The 12,640-nt window shown below is 40.0% G+C and overlaps 1 protein-coding gene across 1 annotated transcript in view; it reads right to left on the bottom strand.

Annotated features, from left to right (window-relative positions):
- ADAM23 (ADAM metallopeptidase domain 23) overlaps nt 1-12,640 on the bottom strand; it is a 170,269-nt gene that overhangs the window by 70,106 nt on the left and 87,523 nt on the right. Inside the window, exon 4 of the mRNA XM_035007297.1 lies at nt 9,468-9,531. Coding sequence (XP_034863188.1) covers nt 9,468-9,531 — 64 coding nt within the window. The remainder of the gene's footprint in view (nt 1-9,467; nt 9,532-12,640) is intronic.

Consider the following 12,640-nt stretch of genomic DNA (forward strand, 5'->3'; position numbering starts at 1 on the left):
TGGGTAGAGAATTCTAGATTAGAAATTATTTTCTCTTGGCATTTCAACACCATTGTGCACAGCTTCTAACATTGCTGCTGAGAAACGGCTGCTATTCTGATGTTAGATATTTTCTATAAAATATAATTTTTCTCTTTCAAGAAGACTTTAGGGAATTTTATTCATCCCCATTTTCATGAAATCTCAAGACATGCCTTGGTGTGGGTCTTGGCTTATTCACTGTGCTGGGCACTCGGTCAAAACTTTTAATTAAGAAAATGCACACACTTCAGTTCTAGGAAACTTTTATTATTTCTCTGATAATTCCCTCCTTTCCATTTTTCTCTATAAATGCAGCTCTTCTACCAGAGTAGAGAAGGGACGGCTGCCTGGCTATATGGGGCAGGGATGTAAGAGCCCTCCACGTAGACTCTGAACCAACCTCTCTGCTTTCATGTACCCTCAAGTCCTGGATCTTCAATCGGCTTGCTTCTTGGGTTTCCCTAATGGAACTTAGCAGAACAGGAAAAGCTCAAACCTGACAGAAACCCCTATCTGTTTGCTTTCTATCTCCTAAAATTTTATGAATACCTCTCATCTGCAGTCTTTTCTTCTCCTGTCTTTGTCCTTGTGGGTTTATATCCTTCTTTTTTCTTTGACTAGTATTTGACTAGGTTATTGGGAGGGAATAGAGATAAATATAAGCATTGAATCCACACTGTTTAACCAGAAGCTTCCTATTTGTTTCCTTAAATAGAATATACTGAACATACTTTGACTTTTCATTGATGATTTCCAGTCATTTTGATCGCTGCTCATTATACTGTATTACCATAGCCTCAGAGGCTATTTACAGTGATAAGGGTGTCTACCCATATATCAAAGACCACTCCCCAACCAATTCAGTTTGTTTCCTCTTAGAAACTATAATACACATTTCGAGTGCTGGTTGTCTAAATTTGGTATTATAACCTTGTTAATATTTTGTAAAAGGTTGCTTTTGTATGGGGTTTGGTTCTCAAAAGGCAATTTTTTACAAAAATATTGACTTGTATGCAACATGAGAAGGTTTATTTGTATATTCAACCCTAGAACTTATAAGGACAAATGGTATCATGCATCTCAGCAATTTGTGAATCCAGGTCAATATTCTGCAATTAAATTTCAGACTCTTCACATGGTTCTAAAAACAACCACAGGTAACTGTAAATTCCATCGAACTGATTATTTAGCACTTTGTATCACACCAAGAAGTTCTCTTAAGTCAGGTGATTATTAGTGCATAGCAAACATGGTCATATTTACTTGACCTTTTTAAAAAAAGCTATATTTTCCAGATTTTTTTCCCAGAAAATACTTCCAAGTCCTTTCTTAGATTTCATTTTAATTCCCATTAGAAACTGAAGATTGATGCTCTCTCAGTATAAAGGTCATTGTTAGTTGTTTTAATTAAGGTAGGATATTATCTGAAGGAACTGTTTCAATTTTCTGTATATTTGAAGGTAAATCACCATATTTTCTGAACCTGAAATAAGACTTGAGGTAACATGCAATCCCTGACATCTGTTATCGTAACAAAGCTTGAATATCTAGATTATGTGGTCATATTAAGCACTATGAGGAATTCCGCAGGCTCTGATTTAGTATTAGTATCTGGTAGTATTAGAGGATTTTCTGAGTTTCTTATTACTAAATTTATAACGAGTTTTTAAGAAAGCATTACCATAAAAATACTATTTGGCAACTCTCCAGGTATACGCAGCATTTCATAAATACCACTGCAAAGTAAGCTCTTGAAGTACTTCATATTCAAAAAATCCTAGTTGAAAAGAGGCATTCCCTCTTGGGTAACAGGGATAACAGGAGCGAACCAGTGCAGAGAGGCCCCTCCTAGAGGGCGTTGTGAGTGGGGACACTGGAGAGTCAGCTCTGGGGGTACCTTCCACCCAAGGATCTAACCATCTTGAACACTCATTCGCTGTCTCATAGTAACTACTACCTCCTTGTACAGAGAAGGAGACAATGACAAGGTGTGAAAAGGCTCTGCGAATGATAGCAGAAAGCCAAACTGAATGACACGTTTTTAGGCTCTCCAGTTAGTGTTTCTTTCTCAGACAGTTTGAGAGCCCTGGCCAGCCACTTCGCGATCAGTACTGAGGAGCGCATTACAGATCTGTGACTAGGCAATTGGCAGGCAGGAGAACAAAAGGGGCTCATTCAGCACATGACAGGAGTCTGTGTGTGTCCACAGAGGTGTCAGCATTTTTGGATTCGAAACTGTCAGTGAGTTATTTAAATGCAACAAAATAGAGCATCCGATAAGTGGAAGTTTTTGGCTAATCAAAGGAACTTAAAAATCCTAGTAAGTATGCTCCCCAACCTACCACTTCCTCACATCTGAACACTCCACAAGCCAGATGATGCTCAAATAATGGCAACTCTGCTCCACAAGGTTGTGGAGCTCAGAACCCCACTGGAAACCACCAGGCCACTCCTGCCAATAATGGGACCCTAACTGAATGTGCATCTTTGAAAACACTTCCTAATCAGAAGTGGCTTGGGATAACAGCTCTGTGAGCCCAGTGCTAATGACCTAAAGAGGAAAACAGATTTGGTTCCCTGGTATTATCGATTGAATGACAGAAACAGTTTGATTCTTTCCACTCACTTTAAATACATCCTATTGGAAAACAGAATCTCCTGTTTCAATATGATTTATTTTACAACTGCCCCACCTTTGTGTCTGTTTAATTACCTCGTTTTCTCTTCAGTAAAGTTCAACCAGTCAGTTCTTACTTTCTTCATCATTTAAGAAACCCTCATAAACTCTTGGGGAGCTGGGTGGCACAGTCGGTTAAGCATCTGACTCTTGGTTTCTGCTCAGGTCATGATCTCAGAGTTGTGAGATTAAGTTCTGCATTGGGCTCCATGTTCAGCACAGAGTCTGCTTAAGACACTCTCTCTCTCCCCTCAACACCCAAAGAACAAATAACCCAATCAAGAAATGGGCAGAAGACATGAACAGACATTTTTCCAAAGAAGACATCCAAATGGCCAACAGACACATGAAAAAGTGCTCAACATCACTCGGCATCAGGGAAATACAAATCAAAACCTCAATGAGATACCACCTCACACCAGTCAGAATGGCTAAAATTAACAAGTCAGGAAATGACAGATGTTGGTGAGGATGTGGAGAAAGGGGAACCCTCCTACACTGTTGGTGGGAATGCAAGCTGGTGCAGCCACTCTGGAAAACAGTATGGAGGTTCCTCAAAAAGTTGAAAATAGAGCTACCCTACGACCTAGCAATTGCACGACTGGGTATTTACCCCAAAGATACAAATGTAGTGACTGAAGGGGCACATGCACCCCAACGTTTATAGCAGCAATGTCCACAATAGCCAAACTATGGAAAGAGCCTAGATGTCCATCAATAGACGAATGGATAAAGAAGATGTGGTATATATATATATAATATATATATTATATATTCCATATATATATATATTCCATTATATATATATATAATGGAATATTATGCGGCCATCAAAAAAAAAACCCCATGAAATCTTGCCATTTGCAACGACATGGATGGAACTGGAGGGTATTATGCTAAGCAAAATAAGTCAATCAGAGAAAGACAAGTATTATATGATCTCACTGATATGAGGAATTTGAGAAACAAGACAGAGGATCACAGGGGAAGGGAAGGAAAAATGAAACAAGACAAAACCAGAGAGGGAGACAAACCATAAGAGACTCTTAATCTCAGGAAACAAACTAAGGGTTGCTGGAGTGGAGGGGGGTGGGAGGGATGGGGTGGCTGGGTGATGGACACTGGGGAGGGTATGTGCTATGGTGAGCACTGTGAACTCTGTAAGACTGATGAATCACGGACCTGTACCCCTGAAGCAAATAATACATTACATGTTAATTTAAAAAAAGTCTCTCCCTCTACCCTTTCCCTCCCTCTAGCCCTCTCTCTCTCAAATAAATAGATAAATCTTTAAAAAAAAAAAAGTCTCATAAACTCCTGAACATCTGGATAAACATTTGAAACTACGCAAGCCTTAGCTCACAAATGTGTATGTATATTTTGATATTCCAGATCCTGAATATAATAATAAAATAGGACACTATATTCAAATGATTATTTTGCATGCATATCTTTAAATTCAAACTTTTCAATCATCAGGGCCTATTAATCTATTTAATACATCAGTGGGCTGATAGCAAAAGAGAAAAAGATCTCTTTAACTGGACACATACACCTGAATTTGAATACCGCAGCATAAGGAAATGAAAAAATATATCAAAGAATCAGGGAACTTGAGACCCCAACACCAGTTTAATTATTTACCTTCATTAAACTCAATAGGAAAAAAATGTTCAAGTATTAGAACAGTTTAGCTGTACCAATGCTATATAAATTTTTAATAGTTCTTACAAAATTATCCTATTCAAACTTAAAATAGCTTTGTGAGGAGCCAGTGTTGTCTGCTCTCTTGATTTTTTTTTTTTTTTTTTTTTAATTTCCCAGCCAGGAGCCATGCCCACAGAGGCCCATTTCCTCCAACAGCAATCCCTGCCAAGAACAGTTCACGGAAGGAGTGAGCTTGAACTGAGCCATGGTGATGATTCGATTTAAAAAAAAAAAAAAGTAAGAAAACTTCTAGGAGAGTGATGTGATTATGGTGATAAAGCAAAGAACAAAGACAGGGATTTTTATCTGCTTGGTTCACTGATGTACACCCAGTACCAAAACAGGGACTAGATCATAGTAAGCTGAATCAGTTATCTGTTTAACAATACAAATGACTTATTCATGAGCCTCAGTGACAAGACCAGTCTGAAAGGAGCAAAGGATTCAGGTTTGTTGAGAAGGTGGGTAAATAAACCGACCTGAGGGTTTATTTTTCCTTTAAGATATACGTGACAAGCCGGGGCACCTGGGTGGCTCAGTCGTTAAGCGTCTGCCTTCGGCTCAGGTCGTGATCCCAGGGTCCTGGGATCGAGCCCCGCATCGGGCTCCCTGCTCGGCGGGAAGCCTGCTTCTCCCTCTCCCACTCCCCCTGCTTGTTTCCCTCTCTCACTGTGTCTCCCTCTGTCAAATAAATAAAATCTTTAAAAAAAAAAGATATAAGTGACAAGCCATAAGATTCACCCTTGTCAAGAGTGTAATGCAGTGGTTTTTAGTCTACTCACAGGGGTGTGCTACCATCACCACTAATTCCAGAATGCTTTCATCACCTCAAAAGAAAACCCTGCACCCATGAGCAGTCATTTCCCATTCCTCCTCACCCCCAGCCCCTGGCAACCAAACCGTACCGTGCTTTGGTCTTCATGTATTTGCCTATTCTGGACATTTTCAACAAATGGAATCATACAATATATGGACCTTTGTGACTGGCTTCTTTGACTTAGCATAATGTTGAAAGATTTATCCACGTTGTACCATGCATTAGTACTTCCTTACTTGTTATGACTGAATAATATTCCCCTGTGTGGATATATCACATCTTATTTATTCATCAATTGATGGCCATTTGGGTTGTTTCCACTTTTTTGATAATTATGAATAATGCTGCTGTGAACATCTATGTACAAGTTTTTGCTTAAACATATGTCGGATATCTATCCAGGAGTAGAACACCTGGGTCATAAGGTAACTGTATGCTTAACTTTTTGAGGAGCTGCCCAAGTGTTTTCCAAAGCAGCTCCACCATTTTACATTCCCGCCAGAAGACTGTGAGGGTTCTACTTCTCCACATCCTCACCAGCACATACTACTGTCCATCGTTCAGATCATAGGCATCCTTGAGCGTGTGAGGTGGTAGCCACACAAGTTTAAAACCAAATGAGAGAGTGACCCAGGACTGAAACAGATCGAAGCGCCACCTTCATTTTTGCTAGTGCTATACCGGAGGAGAGGATCAGCTGAGAATCAGTAGGCCTGCTAATGCCACACCCTGAGCTGGCTAGACTTACCAACCCGGGGATAGACAACATGGAACAAGAAACCCCCACCAACAACACACACACAACAGGCTGCTACTGTGCACCTTAGAGTGTGGAAAAGTACAGAGAACGTGCTCTTCCTGTAGGAGGTGGATCCCATAAAAGAAGGGAATAAGAACAACACAGACATACCCAACTCCTTCCCATCAGTTAAGTGGCTCTTCCTTCCCGGAGCGGGAGTGAGCAAGGGGACAGGAAGAAGCCAGGGTGAGTAAACAGAGCTAGGAAAGGGCATTTTCCCCACCCAATAATGATAAAGAGTAATAAAGTAGAGGGAAGTGGGGATGGGTGCATAGCATCTATCTGTTCAGTTTTCCATTGCTGGCCAGCTGATACTTCTTTTCCTAAGCACAATTGAAACCAAAATATTAGTAAGCACTCAAAGTTATTGGTTCGCCTAAAAGGAACTTAATAGAAATATGTTAAAGTTGAAAAGGACTTTTACACTGTCGTATTGATACCTAGTTCACTTATGCAAGAACTAAAACACCAAAAATTAACTCGTTTTTAATAGTTTCATCAACAAAGTCAATCAACAAGTCACCAAAGTTGTTTTATCATATGCTGTGTAGGAACTCTAACAAAAGCAATTGCTCTGTCGAATGCAGAACAAAAGTGCTTCCATACTCATTCACTGATACCTGACACCTATTCTATATTGATTACTTAACTCGTTGACCCCTCCAGTTCCTATCTTAGCTTCACAAGGAAAAGAAGTCCCTTTAACCCACTTTCATCCAATAAAAATAAAAGCCTAAGACACTGGCCTCTCTTGGCAAGAAGTGGGAACTAGGTAGGGGCTTGGTGGTGGTGAAGTGGGAAAACCTTGACAAGCTTCTTCAAAGTGTGGATTCATCATTCTGTTTGAAACTAATTCTTGGGATATTTTAAATGTCTGCACTTAAAAGTTGAAGCCAAATAGGCTTGGCGTAATTCTTTTCATCCCTAGTGAATAACAGGGTGTGTGCGCATGTACTTTTGTCTAAACAGTGTGAAATCTTTGCAAGAAAGGTTACACACTGGGTTGAAACAGGTTTAATTAACCTAACCATCCTCACATGTTAATTTCCTTCACTGGTACTCTGTACAAAGATTTTCTTAACATGGAAGGCAATCTGAAGTTTAAAAAAAAAAGTTTTTTAAAAAAAAAGTAATGGTAGGAAGAGTGTGGATCTAAATAAACTTTCAGAAAGAAAAACTATCAATATGTACCAAAAGACTTTAAAGAAAGGTACCAATGCTTTGACCCAGAAAATCCCATTCTCAGAATTAATCCTTAAGCAATTATTAAAGATGGGTTCAAAATGCGTCAGGAGGGGCGCCCAGGTGGCTCAGGTGGTTGGGTGTCTCACCTTTGGTTTCAGCTCAGGCCATGATCTCGGGGTCATGAGATCGAGCCCTGCATCAGCTCTGTGGAGTTTGCTTCGGATTCTCTCTCTCCTTCTCCCTCTGCCCCTCCCCACTCTCTTTCTCTCTCTCAAATAAATAAATAAGTAAAATCTTTTAAAAAATGTATCAGGAAGGCCTTTCCTTACAAATTATTTGTATAGTAAAAGATTGGAAGCAATCTAATGTCTATTGCTATGGGATTTTTAAATAAATTATAGCAAATGAATAGGAAAGAATATTACACAGTTTTAGAAATGAAAGTTTAGAAGATTATTTAATACATGTTAAAATGTTCATAACGTTATTAGGTTAAAAAAAATTCTGCTTCAACATACTGTGCACCATGTCATCTTGGTTCTGGGGGGTGTATATATAAATACAGACACATAAAAAACAGACTGTTACCATTAACTCATTATATAGGAAGCAGTAAGTTTGGGTATACGATCTGTTTGGAGAAAATGAGGCATCAATAAGAGAAAAGCAATGAACACAAAAACAAAGTGCAATAAACACTTCCTTTGCCACAGCTGAAATACCCTTTGTTTTAAATTCTAGTTGTAACTGATAGGAGTTTTGATGTGCCTTATTGGTAAGGTCTCCTTCTGGGACCTCAAATGACCTCTGGAGGCCAATTAGCTATTCTGCTTCTAAAAAAAAAAAAAAAAAAACTGACTGAACTTGTTAGTGAGACGTTTGACTCAGGTTACTGTGGCCTGCAAATGTGGCTCCTTTGCTAAGTCTATAAAGTTCTCGTGCAATCTTCTCTACTCCAGACTCATGATTCAGCACCCGCAGCGCTCAGGGCCCTGGCGCAGCTGACGGAAGCTTTGGTTTGTACAAATGCCAGAAAGCACCGTTCCCGTGCTTGGTTTAGCATTTCTGCCCGCTTTCCACAGCATTCACTTTTCAGGAGCTTCAACAACCCCCAAGATGCAGCCTGAGGCAAGAACTGACAGAACAATAAGAATAATAACTGGAAGTTCTTAATCTGTGGCATAAAATTCAAAGGCTTAAAACACGCATCAAATTACAAATGTGCCCACTGTTAATTGGACAGTTATAAATCCTGAGAAATTCCATAACCCCCTGAGCAGTATTTAAAATGAAGGCCACCCATAAATATCTGGTGAGAAGCTATCACACTGAAAAAACCTAGTTCTCTGTGGTACACAACCCAGCAAACCCACACAGGAAAGGCCCACTTCTGTGCCAATACTCGTTAGCAACGTAGAAAAAAAATCCAAAGTTTCCCATTGCATTTTGTTTCCCTGTTTCCTCTCCTGTGCCCATGGCATCTGCTCCGTGGACACAGCTTAGGTTCAGTGGTACTCTGTGGACTTCCCACAAATCAGTCTCTGAATGTAGCCATCCCCAGGATTTTCATCCTGACTGGTAGAGATCACTGTCTTCCTTACACGCAAATAATCTTATTTGCATCTAAACCCACTTGCTCCTTACTGACACGCCATTAAAGGAATAGTTAATCTCCACTGAAGGAAATCGAGTACCCAATTAGCTTTCAATGACAATCCATGGTGGCCTTGGGTAAGTTTATCTGCCCCCTCTTTGCCTCAATTTCTTCCTTCCTTTGCACAACAGAAATAATAATATCCATCTCCCAGAACTCTTGTGAAGATTAAGGACAGTGTTCCCTGAATCTCCCTTCCCCTACCTGTCCTCTGCCCTTCTCAGGCACCAAAGTCTCTTGGACTAAACAGCCATTCTAGGCTCATCATTCAGACTATGACCATGAGCTGGTGATCTACTACTTGAAGGTATTGCTATGGAGCTGTATAGCTCTTTATATCATTCATTTCCAGAAGATACTGTATGTATAACCAAAACAATAAACATTTCTTTATTGACCTGAATATACAGAATCTCTAATGCTATCTCGAACATTTATAAGTTTTAATAAGTTTCTCCTAAACTTATTTTAAATTTAAAAATAGCACCGTTGTACAAGAGAACAGCTCATTTTATTGAGAGAGACATCAAACAATGCAGCATGCGATGAACAGTTCTATGGGCAAGCATGTTTATGCTGCAGGATTTCGATATGTTCTTAACTGTACCTTAGAGTGCTGTGGCTTCCCATTTTCGTAGTGGATCTCCACATAATCAGAAGACAGCAAACCACTACAAGGGAAAGAAAATAGAGTGATTTCTGCATCCAAGACACTTAGAGGTTTAAAAATAATCAGCTCAGTAGATGGCTATGAGGGGCGTGTAGACCACAAAGAGCCACCCTCCACGGCAAGTACAAACAGGTTTTCATCAAAAGCCTCGGACGTTCTCCAGTAACAAATCATTCCTCACTCTGTTTAAAAAAAAAGACAAAATATAGATACTATAAGGGTGAACTCTGTTTATACACACTATGCATCATTTGACTGATAGGTTAATTAATATGGAACAAACAGAAAAGACAGGTAACAGGAGGAGACAGACCTTATAAAAATCCCAAAATTATGTTCTAAATAACTGGAATCTCAAAAACATAATCACTGAGGAAAAGTATAGAATAAAGGCCAGATAGTGAATATTTTAGGCTTTTCAGGCCACATGGACTCTGCCACGACTACTCAATTCTAGACACAGACACAGGCGATATAAACAAATGAGCGTAGCTGTGTTCAGTAAGACTTCATTTATGGACACTGAGATTTCAATTTCACCTAATCGTCCTGTGTCAGGACAGTTTTTCTTCTTCAATTTCTTCAACCATTTAAAAATGTAAAAAATATTCTTAGCCTGAGGACTATGCAAAACCAGGTATGCTCGGTTTGGCCTGTGGGCCATAGTTTGCCAACCCCTGGAATAAAATAACAGTTAACAATAAAGACTTTGAAGTCAGACAAAGTTGGATTTAAAGCCTAAAGCAGCCCCTTATTTGTGCTGTGACCACAGGCCAGTTCCCCAGCTCAGCCTTTACTTGAGTCAAATAAAGGCGATAGAGTCTGAATCTCTTGGGATGTTGGAGGTTACATGAAAGCACACACCATGCGTAGCCCAGAACTCAGCACCAAGTCCATGCTCAGCAATGAGAATGAGGCTGCCACTGCTTTTATTTTAATTCAATTTCTCCAAACACATTTCTCCCTATACAACGTGGGGAATGCAAACTATGTGCCTCGGAAAAGAGCAGGCAACCATTAGGGCATCTGGGTTCCTCTTTGGGCTCTGCCACTAGAAATAATGATGACAAATGGTAAGTCCCATGTGCTGAACACTCACTAGGTCCTAGGCGCTGTGCTAGGGACTAGAAAGAGGTTAACTCATTTCACCCTAACAATAAGACGAGGACAAAAGTAGGTTCTACTATGTATGAGCCAGATGTGGGCCCTTCCTGCTCTGACATTTTACTTTCTCTAGTTCTGCCTAAGTGTAGGTTTTCCTGTTAGGAAATCTTGATATTACTGCTTTAACAGAAGTATGGAAGCACTCATCATTTGGAGAGCTGCATCTGATGCAGGTCTAACATGCGCCAATGAGGAAGGCTGGAGGTGCCTTGGAGCCAGTCAACAGAGGGGGAGACCCAGGCGTGCATCCAGCATGGTCCCCTGCATGAGCTGAAGGTCAACCTTTACAACACAGAAATGAGGCAGATGCTGGCACCCTGGACAACTTTTTCTATTGAAATTGCTAATCAAGGGCGCCTGGGTGGCTCAGTCGTTAAGCGTCTGCCTTCAGCTCAGGTCATGATCCCAGGGTCCTGGGATCGAGCCCTGCATCGGGCTCCCTGTTCAGCGGGGAGTCTGCTTCTCCCTCTCCCACTCCCCCTGCTTAAATTCTCTCTCTCTGTTGAATAAATAAATAAATAAAATCTTAAAAAAAAAAGAAATTACTAATCAAATGTGTATCTACTGATGTTTCTACATTTGAAACTAAATAATGGTACATATACTCATTCCCTTTTAAAAATCAAAGTTAATAGTCAAAGTAACAACAATTCTTGATTCTGTGTACTTGAAAATACCTGACAGGGTGCAGAAACTTCTTTCATATCTAGTTCATTAAGTCAGCGACTAGCATTGTGAATATACATAAACAGGGCTATTGATGGTAACATTTCTCTGAGGAACGCTTCCATAACACCAAGGCAGAGAGAGGTTTCACTAACTACCTTCTACTTACCTCTCTCTACAGGTAATTCATTATTTTCAAAATTCTCAACCACACAATCACTGGAGCATGTCTAAGAGTTGAAAACAAATTTATTTGCTTGTGATGACAAGGGCATATAATAGCATTCTAATCATTAATCACCAAATCGGATAAAGGTCACTGTAGGATGGAAGTTCACAGCAAGGTGGAAGAGAGAGTAAGAACTGGAGTAAGGAAATTCTGTTGAACACCCTCACTCTGCACCTTCATGGTGAATCTGTACCACTGAGGAAGTGAAAAGAACATGAATTCTAGAGTCAGACTGAATGTGATTTTACTCAAATATGAAGAACAAGGGTAAACACTTTGAAGATGCTGAACTCTGAGAGCAGGAGAACGGTAAGACTATTAAAACATGGCAAGTGAGCCAAGAATCAAACCAATGAAGGGAGCTGTGGCAGAAATGATGCTATGCGGCCACCATATCCCACTTCACTTTCCCCTTCCTAGCACAGTAAGACCACATTTCAAAGCTTCTCTAGCAGTGAGGTTAAGGCCAAGAGATTGAATTTTGGCTCATAAGATATGGTGGGAAGTGATGTCTACCCCTCTAGTGTGGTTATTATACTCCATGCATGATTATCCAAGCTCTCTCTTCCATGGCAACTCTGGAAGCCCCGTGCCCCAGATGGCATGGATACAAGATGGGTGCAGCCTAAGTTCCTACATCATGATCTGGAGAAGAGCTTCCCAGGAAAACCACTCAACTTGTATTGGACCATAAGGTGGGTAAGAGATAAAATTCTATAGTGTTAAATCTCAGATTTCATCTTTATTACTGAAACATGGTTTCAACTATCCTAATTCCAAGATTTATCACAAAGAAAAATTTAGAAATGTAATGTTCAAAGAATTTCAGAATCATCAGCAAATGTACGAAGAAAGCTGCTACAAGATCTAAGCATTGGAAATTGACACAAAGAGAGAAATATGCCTTGGGGAGATTTTTCCTATATAAATATATATATATTTGTTGGAGTCCTCAAGTTTGAGATTTCTGTGTCTAACGAAAGTAGGCCCATGAATAGCCAAGTGATCAAAACTCCCAAAGGTTTATATCTTCCACTTAGGCTCATTATGG

The sequence above is a fragment of the Mirounga leonina genome, unplaced genomic scaffold (assembly GCF_011800145.1).
Source record: "Mirounga leonina isolate KUSES-001 unplaced genomic scaffold, KU_Mleo_1.0 Mir_151, whole genome shotgun sequence".
Lineage (NCBI taxonomy): Eukaryota > Metazoa > Chordata > Mammalia > Carnivora > Phocidae > Mirounga > Mirounga leonina.